The sequence below is a fragment of the Sphaeramia orbicularis genome, chromosome 18 (genome assembly GCF_902148855.1).
Source record: "Sphaeramia orbicularis chromosome 18, fSphaOr1.1, whole genome shotgun sequence".
NCBI lineage: Eukaryota > Metazoa > Chordata > Actinopteri > Kurtiformes > Apogonidae > Sphaeramia > Sphaeramia orbicularis.
In genome coordinates this window covers 5,587,852-5,607,605 of record NC_043974.1, presented here as the reverse complement: position 1 = coordinate 5,607,605, position 19,754 = coordinate 5,587,852, and the positions used below count along the sequence as shown (strand labels likewise).

The following is a 19,754-nucleotide window of genomic DNA, read 5'->3' as shown; positions in this document are numbered from 1 at the left end:
CCTCATCATCATTTGTATACATTGTTGTTTCTCTCTTTCTTCTTCATCCTCCTCCTCTTCCTCATCACTTGTGTACACTGTTGTTTCTTTCTTTCTTCTTCCTCTTCATCCTCCTCCTCCTCTTTCTCATCACTTGTGTATTAGAGATCGACCAATATGGGTTTTTCAGGGCCGATACCGATAAAGATTATTAGTAGTTAGAGGAGGCCGATAACTGATATTTGGAGCCGATATTCATTTGCAGTAAAGTGTAAAAACTGGCGTGAAAAATTTTGAATAATGCAAACACTGAACTTCGTTTAAATGCTTAAAAGCATGTTTATTTAATCAAACAAATAGAAAATAATAGCTCCAGAAGCGCATGGATTTCCTAGACTCAGAAGCATCTCTTATAAGTTGAATAAAAGCTTAAATAAATAGCTCCTTGAAATTTTCCACAGTAAATAAAGTAAAATTTAAATATAACTATAATGACTTATCTTTGTTTTAAATTCAAACACAATAAAAATACAGGGAAACTCTTGTAAACTCTTGGGCCACATGCTGACGTATGCTCAACTTATCATGCTTAATTTATTACAGCATTTGGGAAGCCTTTAGTTGATTTCATTATTAAATTTTATATTTTACCATGTGATAGCAGGGACCCTGTCATTCAAAACTATGTTGCTACATTATTAATGATTAATATGACAAAAGCTACATAAAAAAGTATAAGAGTTGCTATGAGTGCAATTAAACTCCTGACAGAACACAAACAGCCTTTAGGGCTTTAATGAGCACACACAGGATTTAAAATGTTCCACCATGTTCAGTTAAATCACTTCTGAATTGACTCTCTCTCTCATCTTCACTTTAATTTCAGATCATAGGACTAGAAAGCTCACAGCAACATTAGTAGTTGTGAGTTGTAGAGTCTTCATGTGACTTTAACGCAAACACACACTATTACATTACATACCAACACAGGCTCACCCCAAATAGTCAGAAATCGACGCATGTGGGTCAGAGCCCCGCAGCGGCACTATTTGATGCAAGGGGGTACCCCTTCCGCGTCGGATTTTGACGCGGAAGGGGTACACATTGTGGAGAAGCGAAGTTTTCTTGTGTGAGAAGCTCCGGAGAGAAAACACGTGTTAAAGGTAAATACAAAAAACTCTTCTGAAACTGTACTAAACATCCCTGTGCTCTACATCTCACAACTACTAATGTTTCAGAAGAACGTCAGAGCAGAGTAAACAATAGCGGCAGCTCTGCTAACTCAGATTACCTCCTGACAGTCTGAGAATTAGTTTAGGCTGCATCTGAGCCGAAATAACCCAGTTTTAAATTGATTTCTTAATATCGGCCCATCGGATTAAAAAAAAGGCCGATGCCGATATACGTCAAAATTTCCAAATACTGGCACCCATAATCGGCCTGGCCGATAATCGGTCGACCTCTATTGTGTATATTGTTGTTTCTCTTTCTTCTTCATCTTCATCCTCCTCTTCCTCATCACTTGTGTACACTGTTTCTCTTTCTTCTTCCTCTTCATCCTCCTACTCCTCTTCCTCATCACTTGTGTACACTGTTGTTTCTCTCTTTCTTTTTCATCCTCCTCCTCTTCCTCATCCTCACTGGTGTACACTGTTTCCTCATCATCTCTTGTGTACATTGTTGTTTCTCTCTTTCTTCTTCATCTTCATCCTCCTCCTCCTCTTCTTCATCACTTGTGTACACTATTGTTTCTCTCTTTCTTCTTCAGCCTCCTCCTCTTCCTCATCACTTGTGTACTTGTTGTTTCTCTCTTTCTTCTCAATCTTCTCCTCCTCTCCTCTTCTTCATCACTTGTGTACACTATTGTTTCTCTCTTTCTTCTTCATCCTCCTCCTCTTCCTCATCACTTGTGTACACTGTTGTTTCTCTTTCTTCTTCCTCTTCATCCTCCTACTCCTCTTCTTCATCACTTGTGTACACTGTTGTTTCTCTTTCTTCTTCCTCTTCATCCTCCTCCTCTTCTTCATCACTTGTGTACACTGTTGTTTCTCTTTCTTCTTCCTCTTCATCCTCCTACTCCTCTTCTTCATCACTTGTGTACACTATTGTTTCTCTCGTTCTTCTTTCATCACTCCTCCTCTTCCTCATCACTTGTGTACACTGTTGTTCTCTCTGTCTTCTTCATCTTCATCCTACTCCTCCTCTCCTCATCACTTGTGTACATTGTTGTTTCTCTCTTTCTTCTTCACCTTCATCATCCTCTTCCTCATCACTTGTGTACACTGTTGTTTCTCTCTTTCTTCTTCATCCTCCTCCACCTCTTCCTCATCACTTGTGTACATTGTTGTTTCTCTTTCTTATTCATCGTCATCCTCTACTCCTCCTCATCACTTGTGTACATTGTTGTTTCTCTCTTCTTCTTCACCTTCATCATCCTCTTCCTCATCACTTGTGTACACTGTGTTTCTCTCTTTCCTTCTTCATCCTCACCCTTACCCTCCTCCTCAACACTGTGTACACGTTTGTTTCTCTTTCTTCTTCATCTTATCCTCATCCTCCTCTTCCTCATCACTTGTGTACAGTGTTTCTCTTTCTTCTTCATCTTCATCCTCATCACTTGTGTACCCTGTGTTTCTCGGTCTCTTCATCTGTCATCCTTCTCCTCCTCTTCCTCATCACTATGTGTACACTGTTGTTTCTCTTTCTTCTTCTACCCTTTTACTCTCTCTATCTGCAGGGTCCCCATTCCTCATTTTAACACTCAGTTGTTTCTTGTCTGCTCCTTCTCCTTCATCTTATTCTTTCCCTTAATTTCTGCTTTTCTTAGTTCTATTTTCATTTTACTTCTTTTCCTCATCCTTAAGGTGATACTTAACATTAAAACAGATGTTTTTTGCTGTAAAAACAATGATTTCACTAAATTGTAATGAAACCATGAATACTATTGAAAATGTACATAAAAAAAATCAACAAAATATGTAAAACGGGCTTATGGGTTAAAGGTGGACGTTGGGTCTGTAAGGTTAAAGGCGGATGTTTGGGTCTTTATGGGTTAAAGGCGGACACGTGGGTCCTTTATGGGTTAAAGGTGGACGTTTGGGTCTTTATGGGGTTAAAGGTGGACGTTGGGTCTTTATGGGTTAAAGGTGGACGTTTGGGTCTTTACGGGTTAAGGTGGATGTTTTGGGTCTTTATGGGTTAAAGGCGGACATTTGGGTCTTTATGGGTTAAAGGTGGACGTTTGGGTCTTTTACGGGTTAAAGGTGGATGTTTTGGGTCTTTATGGTTAACAGGTGGATGTTTTGGTCTTTATGGGTTAAAGATGGACGTTTGGGTCTTTAAGGGTTAAAGGTGGACGTTTTGGGTCTTTACGGGTTAAAGGTGGATGTTTGGGTCTTTATGGGTTAAAGGGGGATGTTTGGGTTCTTTATGGGTTAAAGATGGACGTTTGGGTCTTTAAGGGTTAAAGGTGAACGTTTGGGTCTTTAAGGTTAAGGTGGACGTTTGGGTCTTAAGGGTTAAAGGCGGACATTTGGGTCTTTATGGGTTAAAGGTGGACGTTTGGGTCTTCTGGGTTAAAGATGGACGTTTGGGTCTTTAAGCGTTAAAGGTGGACGTTTGAGGTCTTTACGGGTTAAAGGTGGATGTTGGGTCTTTATGGGTTTAAGGTGGATGTTGGGTCTTTATGGGTTAAAGATGGACGTTTGGGTCTTTAAGGGTTAAAGGTGAACGTTTGGGTCTTTAAGGTTAAAGGTGGACGTTTGGGTCTTTAAGGGTTAAGAACCAGAGGAGGACAAAAAGACAGAAATGAAGAACCAGAGGAGTGTGTGAAATGCAAAAATGATACTGAAGACAGGAACAGTCATTTTAGTTCAGTTCCACATTCAGTACACATTCAATGTGAAGTGAGTCAGAACCAGGAGAATACCAACACAATAACCCATTTAATTTAAACTGTGCTGAATTATTTAATTTAATAATCAAATATGTTCTTTTAAGTAAAATGACATGAACATGTTTACATTTACAAACTCTCCTTTCCCCACAAGTATGACCAGCCTGAACTGTCTTCAAGTGGAATCAAACAAATATTAGGTCTGTTATTACATGTGTCTGTAGATCAATTGTATCTGTACGTTAGAAAGAACATGTATAAATGATAAACTGAAACACGATATTGTTCAAATTACACAGATTTTTCTTAAGACATGTCAGTTTGTTCATGTTATTCACATGTTTTTAAAGGATAGTTTGTAGATGTAAACAGTTTTCAAAATGTTATTTGACTTTTTTAAAACTTAGTGTAAAGTTTGACGTTGACATTATTCTGTTATTGTGTTGTTGTGGTCCTGGTCCTGGGTCCTGGTCTGATCCACTGCAAATCAGACTGGGCTGAATGTGGAAGCTGAACCACACTGAGTTGGACTGGAAGAATCTGAGCAGAAGAACACGGTGGTGGTCATGTGACCCCTGTGCATGTGACCCCTGTGCTGTCTGGGTTCGTCCTTCCTTTTCCTTTGCAACCGTTCTTCTGAGTCTGTGCAGAACATACTGTTATCAGACACATAGAACCGTGGTTCCTAAAACTCTACAGTAAGGATGCACCAATACCACTGTTTTCCAGACCGAGTACAAGTACACGTACTTTCCATTTGAGTACTACCGATACCAAGTACCAATATGAGTCCTTAATAATCCCATTCCAGTTCTTAGTTCTTTTTGTAAATGTGGTTTATTGTCGTCATTAGTCTGACTGAACAAAGTGCTGCTACTGATGTTTTATGTGTTGGAATGAGCGTTTATCAATCAATCCACCAGAGGGCACCGCTCTGAATTAAGGATGCACCGATACCACTTTTTCTAGACTGAGTACGAGTACTTACATTTGAGTACTTGCCGATACCGAGTACCAATACGAGTACTTAATAATCCCATTCCAGTTCTTAGTTCCTTTGTAATGTGCTTTAGCTTGTCGTTGTCATTAGTCTGACTGGAAAAAAGTGCTGCTACTGACATTTAATGTGTTGGAATGAAGCGTTTCTCAATTGATCCACCAGGGGGCGCTGCTCTCAATTAACCATACTGGACAAGTACCCCGAAGAAGAGTAAAGATTTTGGAGAAGAAGAAGAAGAAAGTCAGTAATAACAAACATGGAGATGACAGAGGCAACACTAATATGATACTAATATTGCAGCGTTTTCGCTACAAAGGTTTAAAAGCTTAGCTTCAGCAGGAAGAGAAAAGAGAAATGAGTGATAAGTTTGTTTTCACTTCTGTTGGCGGCGGTCCGCACCGCTCCGTACTCCCGCTGGTATTCTCATTCTGTTTATGCATCCGCGAGCACCTGGTAAACAGATGAAATGTACGCAGAGGATGGACAGAACGCTGTGTCTGTATCTGGCTGTGTCTGTAACGTACTGTCAGTCAGCGTTACTTTTATCACCGTCATTTATTTTAAAAATCTCCACACTCTTCACACTCCACACACATTATTCCTCCTCCTCGTACCTGCTGCACTGAACTGGGAATGTCAAACGGCTGTAAGTGGTATCGGAGCATTTGTATCAGATTACTTTTACGAGTATGAGTACGAGTACACACACTGAGTATTGGAGCCGATGCCGATACTTGTATCGGTGCATCCCTACTCTGAATTAACCATACTGGGACAAATTCCACGAAGAAGAGTAAAGTTTTATGAGAAGAAGAAGAAAGTCAGTAATAATAAACATGGAGCACGACAGAGGTAACACTAATGTGATACTAATGTTGATATTGATGAGGGTAGTTGTCATAAATCTGTTAGTAGTTTTTCTCTAACCCACAGTCGCTCTTTGAACAGATTCTCTACCTCAACGGTTCCTGGTGGCTCTGCTGCTCCGTCTATGTTCAAACAGAACCTTATATACAGGGGTTGGACAAAATAATGGAAACACCTTCACCTCAAGATGATAATGCCCCAATCCATACAGCTAGAACTGTTAAAGAATGGCATGAGGAACATTCTAATGAAGTTGAGCATCTCGTACGGCCGGCACAGTCCCCAGACCTCAACATTACTGAGCATTTATGGTCCAGTTTTAGAGATTCAAGTAAGACGTCGATTTCCACTGCCATCGTCTCTAAAAGAGTTGGAGGGTATTCTAACTGAAGAATGGCTTAAAATTCCTTTGGAAACAATTCACAAGTTGTATGAATCATACCTCGGAGAATTGAGGCTGTAAGTGCCGCAAAAGGCCGGACCTCCACCATATTAAATTATATTTTTTGATGTTTTAAGGTGTTCCATTATTTTGTCCAACCCTCGTAGAAGATAATCTCTGATGATCTCTATATGGATCTGGGTACGCATCCATAGGCTCCCGGAAAACAGACAGAATTACTGTACTTTCCGAGCTATATAGCCCACCTGAATATAAGCCGCACCTGAGTATAAGCTACACCCACCAAATTTTAAAAGAAAAAAAAAAATTGCACATATATAGGCCGCACCTGATTATAAGCCGCACGTGTCCACGTTGTAACATGAGATATTTACACAGGAAGGTGGTAAAACAGACAGATTATTTAAATATTTATTTCCATACCTTAACTGCTTTTTCCAAACAGTGCCTGTAACACGGCAGTAAAACGGCAGTAGCACACGGCTGGTTCAAAAACCCAAAAAAGTCTTTTGATCTCTATCTTCATCTTCCTTCTGCTCATTGAAACCACTGAAGTTGTCTTCTTCATTTTCAGAGTTGAACAGCCTCAGAAAGGCTCCGTCACACACCTTCTCAGTCTCTCTTCCATTGTCTCTCATTGTCTCTTCCGTGCTGGCAGCTCTATTTCCTTCTTTACAGACACATGGATTGGTTTTAACTAAAAACTGCATCATATGCTTTTCTTCGTGTGTTTTCCATTACGAAGGTTTGTGCAAAATGATTGTTAAAAGTTAAGCTTAAAACTTCGTCTCTTCATCACCTCTTCCACCTGTCTGTCTCACTTTTGTGCTTCCTGCTAGAGCACCCCCTGGAGGCTGTTAGCCCGTAAAAATCTATACTCGAGCAGCAATCGTTGGATAAGCCGCAGGGTTCAAAGTGTGAGAAAAAAAGTAGTGGCTTATAGTCTGGAAAGTACGGTATGTGTGGCCTGTTCGTGTGGTAACACTTCTGTTAGATGAATGTAGCTCTGCTTCACTCCTCCCTGACCACACCCCTAATGACCACAGGTGTATAAAAACACCTGTGCTGTGGGTGGTCTCCCTCTCTCTCATTCTGCTGTCTGAGCTGGGGCTGCTGCCAGGGAAGCCCTTCCATCGCTGTAGAGGTGGGAAGGAGGCTGTGACCCTGGGCCTCATATTAAGGAAGGTGAGCCTGATTTAATGTGTGTTTTCAGGGTTACCTGCTGCTGTTTTGTCATATTAGTCTTTTGTTTTGCTCTAGTTTTTGCCTTTTTTTACCTCCACCAAGGAGGTATGTTTTTGCCGCCGTGGTTTGTCTGTCTTCCCCATGAACTGCCACGAGGTTCACGCAGCGGCAGCTGCTGCAACACAACGCAGAAATGGCAGGAGCTCCCTTCCCTCTATGCATATTCCTCCAGCCCTTTCCACGTTTCAGCCGTTTCCACGTTGTGTTTGTTTCACCCATATAATATCATATGGTTGTGCTGCTGCTGCTGCTGTCAGGTGGCTGCGCGAACCTCCGTTTCCCACAATGCATGTCATGACAAAATTCTGATGATGCCCGAGTGACCTCCCAGCTTTGTTTGTAAACACATGGTTTGTTTATGGTGGGTGGCACTTAGAAACTGTTCTCCACAATGCAAGAGACTCAGGTGAGTAATCACAGAAATACTAACAGATTCGTGATACTTAGGCATTGACTGAGGTTTGACAGATTTGATGAAAAATTGGTCATGAAAGTCTGCCGCACCTTTAATCAGAACAAACTTGTGTGGTTTCCTTTGAGCTCCTCACAAAACAATCAGCAAGTAGGATTATTAGAACCACATTCATTTCCTTAATATTATTAGTTATCATTTCCTGGGCATTGTTGGTCCTCCGTACCCTTGATTGCCTCTCCACATATGCAGAGGACAGACAGCTGCGTCTGTATCCGTCTGTGTCTTTAACTTTACTTTTGTCTGGGTCCTTTCTTCAGTTCAATCTCCACTCTGCTGACATCACTCCTCCTCGTACCTGCTGCTCTATGAGGTGAATGTGACACTGCCATCAGTGGTATCAGTGTGTTTGTATTGGAGCCCTTTTACAAGTAAACACACTCAGTATCGGACCAATACCTGATACTGGTATCGGTGCATCCCTCCTCTCCAGTTGTTCTTTATCAGGTATAAATGACCACAGTCAGTGGTTTTACCAGATTTCACACATCTATAATGAATCTGAAGGAATTTTCCATTGAAATGCAGAACTTTAGAATTTTTTTGCTGTTCGATAGAATTTTATACAGAAAACACTTGTATGAATGTATGAAAATAATCATGACAGTGCAAAGTGATTACCAAGAACCAGTACTAAACAGCTGATGGAAAGAGTCAAAGAAAGGTTTGGAATGGAAAAGATGACAGGAGCAGCCTTAATAAAAATATAAAACAAAAGACCTACATTTAGATCAAAGTATTGTGGGTGATAAACATCTGATGGAATAAATACATTCATGTGGAACCTCAGTCTGATCCCTCCTTTTTGACATGATTCAAATGTTCAGCTGTATTCAAATGTTTTCTGTGACCTTTCTTTGAAAACTTCCTGAGTGAGAAGAGTAGAAGAAGAGGAGGGAAGTCCACCCCCAGGACCAGAGCCCCTCCATGACTCAAACACCTAATCTTCTGCTCCTGCTCCTTATGGATTCATCCTCCTTGAAGACCACCTCAGACTTTTAGTCCTGTATTGATTTAAAGCAGGTCTTCTCTGAGCTGCTGCTGACATCTGCAGTGGAGCAGCAGGAATGTGAATGGTGCACGAACCATGGGGAGGAGGAGGCCCAAACACAATATAAGAATGGAAAATACAAAGAGCATGGGGAGGGGGGGGGGGGGGGGGGGGGGGGGGGCATGCTTTTAGTGTGTGACCTTTTTCACCCCTTTTAGCCATGCCTCCTTCACTTAGACCCTCCTCCTCCTCCCTCTCTCTTATTTGTCTGATTGATGGCTCACAGACAGGTGATCAATAGATGCATCAGAACATCCTGACGCTTCTGTTTTTTTTGCATGTGTGAATGCACGTGTGTGTGTGTGTGTGTATGTGTGTGTGTGTGTGTGTGCATTAATACAGTGGATGAGGAAAGCTCTTGTAAGTGAGAACAATTTGTCAGGTGTCAAACGAAATGGCAGAGGGCTGTAAATGAATGGGACATCCTCACTTAGACAAATGTGTGTCCCTGTGTGGAACAGGAAAACCTGTGTGTGTGTGTGTGTGTGTGTGGTGTGTGTGTGTGTGGTCCAACCTTTGTCCTTTGTTATTTTCTTGATGGGTGCAGCTGGGTTGGTCAGTGCAACATCTGCATCAGCTGACGCCAACCTGGAGAAACAGAAACACACTCAGTACATGTATGTGTGTACATCTGTGTGTGTGTGTGTGTGTGTACATCTGTGTGTGTGTGTGTATATGTGTGTACATCTGTGTGTGTGTGTGTGTGTGTACATCTGTGTGTGTGTGTATGTGTGTGTACATCTGTGTGTGTGTTTATCTGTGTGTGTGTTCATCTGTGTGTGTGTTTGTGTGTGTGTGTACATCTGTGTGTGTACACGTGTGTGTGTACAGTTCTATACAGTATAAGTGAAATGTGGGCGTGGTCTTATGTTAAAAGGACTAGATTTGTTTGAGTGGTTCAGACTGACTCCAGCTGTTCTGGAACAACAGGGTCTGCTCAATGAATTCAACTGAAGCTTTGCTGAAGGGGTGTGTGTGTGTGTGTGTGTGTGTGTGTGTGTGGGGGGTCCATATAGTATTTGTACTTTTGGGACACGTACCGAGTCTTTCAGGTGAACTGGAGGCGGAGCTGCTGGGCTGTGACTGTAGAGGAGTGTTGGTTTCATCAACCGATGGAGACAGAGAAGGACTGTCACACACTCGCTCCTGGAAAAACAAAGATCACATCTGTTCTGACCATGTTCTGTCCATGTTTGACCATGTTCTGACCATGTTCTGTCATTTTCTGACCATCTTCTGACCATGTTCTGTCCATGTTCTGACCATATTCTGTCCATGTTCTGACCATGTTCTGACCATGTTCTGACCATGTTCTGTCCATTTTCTGACCATCTTCTGACCATGTTCTGTCCATGTTCTGACCATATTCTGTCCATGTTCTGACATGTCTGACCATGTTCTGACCATTTTCTGTCCATGTTCTGTCCATGCTCTGTCCATGTTTTGTCCATGTACCATCTCTGTTCCATGGGCTTTGGACATCTGTTTACGACTGTCAACTATAAACTGCAGAAATGTGATCTATAACACATTGAAATGACATTAAACGCATGATCACATGATTCAGTTGTTTCTGAAGTAAATTGCATGTTTTTGCGTGTTTCTTTGGTCACTGCTGCTCTTTTTTTTGCTGTGTTTACCTCCATCTGACTGATGATTGGAACTGAATTATGGCAGATTCATCAGACCCCTGTGTTTGGAGTGTGGTCCTGGAAAATCTCACTTTCAAGGGCTATACAGCCCCTCCCCTCCCAGTAATCTTGAACTGGGACACCCTACCCCTTCACGGAACGCACAAAATGAAGGGGGGGACTAAGGGGGAGGGGCCAAGAGATGAAATGGGATTGGGCTTTAACCAGTGATCTAAGCAGAGGCAGGTAGAAGTTGAATGAACACATAAGGAAGAACAGTCAGATCCATGTTGAAGGCGTTCCTTAGAGAAGCTACTTGGGCTCCATGGTTGCCTTTTTGAACTTCCTTACCTTGATGACAGGTGCACGGTGAACATGAGTGTGAATCTGCTGAGCTGCCGCAGCCATGTTGGCGATGGTGCTGAGATGGTTCATCTGTGACATCGCCATGGCGACAGACGCAGGTGGCAACCCCATGGGTAGCAGTGGGTGGGGCATCATCATGAAGGGCAAGTCCAACCCTGAAAGAGGGAACCAAAGTCAGATGACACGTTATCATAAATGTAATTTGTCTGCACTTTAATTTGAAATATAAAAAACAATGGAAAATGACTGACAATGGAAAAAGACAAATGCAGTGCTTTGTGTTGTGTGTTATGTGTGTGTCAGTATAAGTGTCTATTTCAGCTCTTATGTTTCAATCCACACTAACTTGTTCTATAAATGTCTATTAGTCTGAAAAAGAACAGTGAAACACAAATTACACACTTCCATGTTTTCTTCATGTTTTTCCTTTTTACTGACAACATCCCTCTAATTACTTTAACCTTATAAACTAATATTTCCCTTTTAGTTCAGACTTACATTTAATTAGACTGTAGTTGTTGAATCATTTTAAATATTTAACCTGTTTAAAGGTGTCTGTCCTCAGAGGGTGGACCTGATTAATTAAAAAAACTGAATGGACTTAATTAAAATTAACCTCTTCATTTCACACTTAACTTTCTAACATTAAAAATCTTCATTTTCTGACTGTTGTTGGATTTGTTCTAGAGTTACTGAGTCTGTGAACTGGAGTTGAACTGAACCTTGAGGAGGCAGAGCTGTGGTGTCATCAAGGTGTCAAATGTCTGGATAATAAAAGACTGGGGGGTTGGAAGCTGACACTTTAAAAGTGTCTCAGTCTCATTTATTTCACTTTATTCTTTCAGAATTTGTTCCTCCACGTTGTTCCTCATGGTTCTTCATGGTTCTTTAGGGTTCCTCATGGTTCTTCATTGTTCTTCATGGTTCTTTATAGTTCTTCATTGTTCTTCATGGTTCTTCATTGTTCATCTTCATTGTTCTTCATGGTTCTTCATTGTTCTTCTTCATTGTTCTTCATGGTTCTTCTTCGTAGTTCTTCATGGTTCATTGTTTTCATGGTTCTTCGTGGTTCTTCATGGCTCTTCATTGTTCTTCTTCATTGTTCTTCATGGTTCATTGTTCTTCATGGTTCTTCTTTGTGGTTCTTCATGGTTCTTCATTGTTCTTCATGGTTCTTCATTGTTCTTTATGGTCTTCACGGTTCTTCGTCATAGTTCTTCATTATCTTTGTCATTTCTTCATGATTGTTCTTTATGGTCTTCATGGTTCTTCATGTTCTTCATGGTTCTTCGTCCTCTTTTCTTTACCTGTTTGTAACTTCTTTCTTTTACTCTGTTTCTTTTACTCCTTCCTGCTTTTCTTTTCACGTCTGTCCTTCTAAACAGATTCTCCTTGTGTTTTTTCTTCATTTGATACTAACCACATGGTTCCTTTATTTTGTCTTATTTCCGTCTTTATTTGGACTGTTTTCTTTCTATTTTGTCAGTTTCTTTTGTTTTTCCTTTACTCACTTTTTTGTCATCCTTTCTTTCTTGTCAAGGGTTCTTCTTGTAATCTGTCTTTGCATTTCTGTTTTTTTTTTACCTCTTTTCTTTTCTTTTCTTTTCCTGATCCCTCTTTTCCTTCAGTCTCCTTCTTCTTTCATCCCCTCTTTTCCCATCTTTTCTTCTTTCTCTTCACTCTAACAATAAACATTTCACTGCGTTTATGAAGGTCCGTCCATTTTCTGCGACTGATCCTTTAACCTTCAACCTCCTAAAAGCACAACCTTGACCTCTGACCTCATACCCACGTGACCTTAAAACAGCCCACATTTCCAAAGTCAAGTCTTCCACAAGACATACACACACACACACACACACACACACACACAAAGGGAAAAATAGACAAAGTGGTGGCTGCTTTCATTCCAATGAAACAATAACACTGATTGCTGTTGTCGTGACGACTGAAGTGATAGAATAATCAATGTGAGTGTTTGTCGCCTCCCGCTGCCCAGTGTGTGTGTATGTGTGTGTGAAAAACTCCCTGCAATAAGAAAAAGAGTGAGAATGAGTGTGTTTCTGTTTGTTTGTGTGTCTGTCTAGATGTGCAAATTTGTGTGTTTGTGTGTGTGTGTGTGTGTGTGGTGTTGATGAATTGAGTCATTTAGTAGAGTGTGTGCTGATTAATCCAGGCAGAGTGTTAATACAGGAGATGGGCACAGATTAAATGGCCTACATTAACAAGTATTGCCACCCCTGTAAACACACACACACACAACACACACACACACAACTCTAAATGTGTGTGTGCTTTTCCCTCTTAGATGTGGAGAACTGTCCACAGATGTCAGTGTGCGCATGTGTTTGTCTATGGACACCTGTGGGTACCATCAGTGACACTCCAGTGACATGTCCCAATGTTCATACAGTTGGACTCCTGCATCTATGGACTTTATTAAAGGACAAAAGCATGTTTCTGTTTATTCACAGAGTCTGGACCACAAAGAACCCCTGAAATATGGCTTTAGTGGGACCCAGTTGGGCTGTACATTTATATGGAATGACAATCGTCTACTATGTCTTTGTTCATCAATCAGATTCATCCAATGGGGACGTATGTTCAGTGGATGTCCCACCCTGTTCATGTGTCTGTGGTCATGTGTCTCTGGTCATTTGTCTGTGGTCATGTGTCTGTGGTCATGTGTCCGTGGCCATGTGTTCCTGATCATGTATCTGTGGTCATGTGTCCGTGGTCATGTGTCTGTGGTTATGTGTCTGTGGTCATGTGTTTATGGTGTCCATGGTCATGTGTCTGTGGTCATGTGTTTGTGGTGTCCATGGTCATGTGTCTGTGGTCATGTGTTTGTGGTGTCCATGGTCATGTGTCTGTGGTCATGTGTTTGTGGTGTCCATGGTCATGTGTCTGTGGTCATGTGTTTGTGGTGTCTGTGGTCGTGTGTCCGTGGTCATGTGTCCATGGTTATGTGTCTGTGGTCATGTATCTGTGGTCATGTGTCTGTGGTCATGTGTTCCTGATCATGTGTCTGTGGTCATGTGTTCCTGGTAATGTGTCTGTGGTCATGTGTTCCTGGTCATGTGTCCGTGGCCATGTGTTCCTGATCACGTGTCTGTGGTCATGTGTTCCTGGTCATGTGTCCGTAGTTATGTGTCTGTGGTCATGTGTTTCTGGTGTCCGTGGTCATGTGTCTGTGGTCATGTGTCTGTGGTCATGTTTGTGGTGTCTGTGGTCATGTGTCCGTGGTCATGTGTCTGTGGTCATGTGTCCGTGGTCATGTGTCTGTGGTCATGTGTCTGTGGTCATGTGTCCGTAGTCATGTGTCTGTGGCCATGTGTCTGTGGTCATGTGTCTGTGGTCATGTGTCTGTGGTCATGTGTTCCTGGTCATGTGTCCGTGGCCATGTGTTCCTGATCACGTGTCTGTGGTCATGTGTTCCTGGTCATGTGTCCGTAGTTAGTGTCTGTGGTCATGTGTTTCTGGTGTCCGTGGTCATGTGTCTGTGGTCATGTGTTTGTGGTGTCTGTGGTCATGTGTCCGTGGTCATGTGTCTGTGGCCATGTGTCTGTAGTCGTGTGTCTGTGGTCATGTGTCTGTGGTCACGTGTCTGTGGTCACGTGTCTAGTCATGTGTCTATGGCAGTGGTTCTTAACCTTGTTGGAGGTACTGAACCCCACCAGTTTCATATGCACATTCACCGAACCCTTCTTTATTAAAAATAAAATATGATTTTTTTCAAATTCAAGACACAGGCATGTTTTACTGGTGCACAAAATGAACCGTGCATTAACATCACTGTGTTCAAAGAACAAAACCAATACAGTGCATGAACTCACAACAAATTACATACTTTTTCACAAACATGACCTTTTGTAATACTACCACACTGAAATAGTTTAAATTTTTAACCTTATGTGTTCCAATAATGAACTTATTGTATTATGCTATTTATCATTTTTAACATTTTAACACACACCCATCACCTAATTTCCATCAGGCTACAATAATAATGAATATTTACTGCAAATCAGTGTGACTGACGGCTTTAGCGTAATACGATTTCTCCATCCGCGACGGTGCGTCAGTCGTCACATGATTGTAACTGACCAGTGCGGTGACCGAAAAAGTAAACAAAACGCTACACATGGCTGCCTCCGTGGTTAACAGGAAGTAGTAAAAGTAATAACAACGATGTGGAAAATAGTCAAATAATTCATTGTCAGACGAGTGGAAGAGATTATAAACACTTCCGGATTGTGTTGTAGCTATAAGCAACAACAATACATTATTACAGTATTTGGATGTCAATCAGAGAAAGAGTCTCCGAAGCCGTTTGTTTACATACCTGTCCCGACACACACCTGACTAATGAGTCGAGTGTGTCTTGACCTCCGCCGAACCCCTGAGACTGACTCACCGAACCCCTAGGGTTCGATCAAACCCAGGTTAAGAACCACTGGTCTATGGTCATGTGTCTGTAGTCATGTTTCGGTGGTCATGTGTCATGCTTATGTTGATATAATGTCAGGTTTGGAATAATCACAGGAAATGTGTTTTTCTAATATTTTCAACTAAACTGAGAAAATGATCCATAGATGAACCAATCATGAAACTAATCTGTAGTTATCATTGACATGAATGTAAATACAGGGAATGACTCGGCTGTTTGTCACACTGTGCACACAGATTGAATAAAGGAAATCCCAGCACTAGTGAAAATCAGCTCTGTCAGTTTAATTAACTCTAATTGTTGTGTTATGTGGAGATGACTGAAATAATGAGCACAGAAACCATTTGAGTATATTTAACTCCATTTACTGTCAGTTCTACACCACGCAGGTGTTGGATATGAAGCAGACATGTGACCCAGGTCAAACATGAGAGCGTATAAATCTCATATACCTATATTATATACCATTATAAACCTCATATACCTATTATATACCATTATAAACCACATATACCTAATTATATACCATTATAAACCTCATAACCTATATTATATACCATTATGAACCTCATATACCTATACTATATACCATTATAAACCTCATATACCTAATTATAGACCCATATAAACTCATACCTCATTATATACTTATATTACATACCCTTATAAACCTCATATACTATATTACAGACCCTTATAATTCTCATATACCTCATATATACCCTTATAAATGTCATATACCTATATTATATATCATTATGAACCTCATATACCTATATTATAGACCCTTATAAACCTCACATACCTCATATTATATACCTATATATACCATTATAAACGTCACATACTTATATACCTATATTATATACCTTTATTAACCTCATATACTTCATATATATCCTATATTATATACCATTATAAACCTCATATACCTGTAGTTTATACCTTATGTCTGAGTCACTCCAGATTTAAAGGACTTATGAGGTTTCCATCTTTTACTCACTGTTTGCCAGAAGTTGCTGCTGCTGCAGTTGTTGTTGTTGACTGACAGCTCCGATGGCCGGCCCTCTCCCGCCTCCTGTTCCTGCACCACCTCCTGCTCCTCCTGATAGTGCTGCTCCTCCTCCTCCTCCTCCTCCTCCTCCACTGTGAGCTCCAGCAGGGGGGCTGGTCAGACGCTCTTTATCCCATGAGCACTCACTCCCACCTGGGTGGACACACATACACACACACACACACACACACACACACACACACAGTCAGATGTATATAGAAATATAATTCATATTTGTTCAGATTGTTTATATGTAATATACATATTTGTTCAGATTGTTTATAAAAATATATTTGTTCATAGTGTGTATGAAGTGATTATATCAGAACACCTCCGATCTCATTACATTCAAACATGTTCAATAAAAAAATGACATCAGTGATTATACAACAGCTGCTTCATGTTCAGTGTTCAGTCATTAATAAGAACAATCACAGATGCTAACCAGTGAACATGGTCTGGAAATGAAAATGAAAACAGTGGTCCAAACCCAGACCAGCTCCACATGGACAGGGTCAGGACAGAACTGTACTTACAATGTGGCACTACATCAATAACATTTGATTGACTGATTGATTGTATGATTGATTGAAAACCCAGTTATATTTAAATGACCATCAGTCATGGGTCTCATCTATGAGCAGAGGGGTGGTCTTTGTATTCCTCATGGTGCTCATCGTACATTACTGTACTGGGTATGTGACAGTGGATGGACACACTGGGTTTATGGTCAGTTCATGACAGATTGGACTGAAAAAGACACTGTTTATTCAGTTTCTCTGTTTCTGACATAATAACCCTCACCTTTAATCTGAGCTTTAATGAACATCTACATGATCAGTGAATTAAATATAAAGAAATACTTGATTTTCACTGAAATTTGCCAATACAGAGGATAATATTACAATAAATGGTGATAAATCACTTAAGAAAAGTTCAAGAGAGAAAAATTCATTTGGGAACTGACACAAAAGTTCCACTGGGTCTGTATGGGCCAAAGTGTAATACCTCTGACAGCCACTAGCTCTGACTCCCATAGGCTTACACTGAACTTCTAACAGCAGACTTTGACTGCAGGTGTGATTGACAGCTGCCAGGATATCCAAGCTTGTTGAAAAATACAAATATTTTCTTTCATGATAAAAAGTCACATTAAAAAGACCATCACCTGACTTTGTTTTGCAAATGTTTGATGATATTCAGTGTACCAGCGAGGTAGGGTTTAGTATTCACTCACTCATGACATGTCACATTCTAACTGCACTGGCCCTTTGCCCAAATATGGTCACAAGATGGTAACGGCTAAAAGGTAAACTCCTGTCTTCAAAGTGACCCCACAACAACCCATGGGTGACGTCTGTGTCCATGGTCCACTTCTGTACACCGTCTGTGACACTACTGTACCCATGTACGTCCCATAGTATTATCTTCAGCTGTAGGACATTCGACTAGCGTCTGAATATACACATGAAGTTATCTCTGGGTCCCATGGTTAAGGTCCAGTGTAAAAACTCTGTACATGGGTTCAACTCAGTAATTAGATGAACTGGGTAATTACTGCACTGATTAATACGATTCAGCTTCAACCAGGCCTGGAACTGATGTAGTAGTTTCTCATTTCTTAAACATGGAAGTAGAAAGACTGGACTGTAGAAGGTCATGTGGTCTGATGAGTCCAGACGGACCCTGTTCCAGAGTGACGGGCATCAGGGTAAGACCAGAAGGGGCTGAAGTGATTACCCATCATGCCCAGTGCCTACAGTACAAGCCTGTGTTATGATGTAAAGGTGCTTCATTTGGTTCAGGTTCAGCACTGTTATGTCCGTGACACTGTCTAAGTATATTAGTATGATGCCACATCTAGTACTTCTAAACTATATGGGTCCAAGGTCCAATTACAGTTGGATTTTCTTGGCTAGACAGTGGACGTTGAAGTTCTTCATGTCCACAACTGTTGAATTTTTTGATGAATTTATTTAATATATGATGGTGATGTCAAGGTTGTAACTGATATGTTTATACATGTATGCATGCATGTGTTTATATATGTATGTATGTATATATGTAAGCATGTATGTATGTATGTATGCATGTATATATTGTATGTATGCATGTGTGTATATATGTATGTATGCATGTACGTATGTATGTATGCATGCATGTGTGTATATATGTGTGTATGGATGTAAATATGTATGTATGTATAAGTGTATGTATGTGTGTATATATATATATGCATGCATGTGTGTCTCAATATTAACATTAGTATCCACATTAGTAGAACCTCCTCAGTGTGCTCCATGTTTGTTACTGACTTTCTTTTTTATTCTCATAAAACTTTACTCTTCTTCGTGGTATTTGTCCAGTATGGTCACTAGGCCTGGCGTCCTCTGGTGGATTGATTGAGAAACACTCATTCTAATGTACAGGAGGCATGGAAGTATGAAGGCAGTGACACATGACAACATTTGAAACAGACATACCTATTAACATAAGTACAGTGAACATAAATCAGCCTTAAGGCTCTGCATCAGCTCCAGTTATGTTTCAGTGCACAGCTAGGCTAAAGCCAGCCTCTGCATCAGAACTGGACCGTACCAAGAACCGTAACTCAAGAACCACAATATGTACTGGACTGTGGAGAACCTGTACCGTTGCATCCCTAATATATGTGTTTATGTATGTACGAATGTGTGTATACATGTATGTGTGTGTGTATATGTATGTATGTGTATGTGTGTATATATTTATGTATGTATGTATGTATGTATGTAGCTCTATTATATCAAATGCATATAGTTATTGATTACTTCTATATACATGTGTATATGAATAAATCCACATCATGAAACCTGATAGTGATCATCATGATTGTTATTGAACTTTGAGGATATTAGTGTTTGAGAATGTCTTTGGCTGCTGTCGATGGTCTTCACACCTTCATTCCTGTACTCCCTCTCTCTCTCTCTCTGTATGTAATGCTGCCTCTCTCGTCCTCCACATCCCTCTCTCTGCTCCCCTGTTCCCTCTCTCATCCATCTTCATCTCCCTCCATTAGTTTGAATTAGCAACCGTCTCTCTCCATTATTGCCTACTGAATTCCCTGTGCTCAGTGTGTGTGCGTGTGTGTGTCGATGACAGCTTGGCCGCTTCCCTTCTGCCATTTACACCAGGGAAGAAAAGAAGTATAAACAGATGGGCAGATGTTCTCTCTCTCTCTCTCTCTCTCTCTCACTCTCACACACACACCTCATTTTTTCCTTGGCCTCGTCCTCTTCATCCCTGCCTCTCCTTTTTTTTCTGTCTTTCACTTTTTTTGCCGTCTTCATATTTTCCTCTGT

At 40.8% G+C, this 19,754-nt stretch overlaps 1 protein-coding gene across 2 annotated transcripts in view; it reads right to left on the bottom strand.

Annotated features, from left to right (window-relative positions):
• LOC115438896 (dachshund homolog 2-like) overlaps positions 1 to 19,754 on the bottom strand; it is a 148,060-nt gene that overhangs the window by 19,340 nt on the left and 108,966 nt on the right. For both annotated transcript variants that reach the window (XM_030162783.1, XM_030162784.1), the window contains exons 4-7: positions 16,363 to 16,566; positions 10,895 to 11,064; positions 9,953 to 10,058; positions 9,427 to 9,501 (exon numbers count right to left, since the gene is read on the bottom strand). In XM_030162783.1, the coding sequence (XP_030018643.1) occupies positions 9,427 to 9,501; positions 9,953 to 10,058; positions 10,895 to 11,064; positions 16,363 to 16,566 (555 nt within the window). The remainder of the gene's footprint in view (positions 1 to 9,426; positions 9,502 to 9,952; positions 10,059 to 10,894; positions 11,065 to 16,362; positions 16,567 to 19,754) is intronic.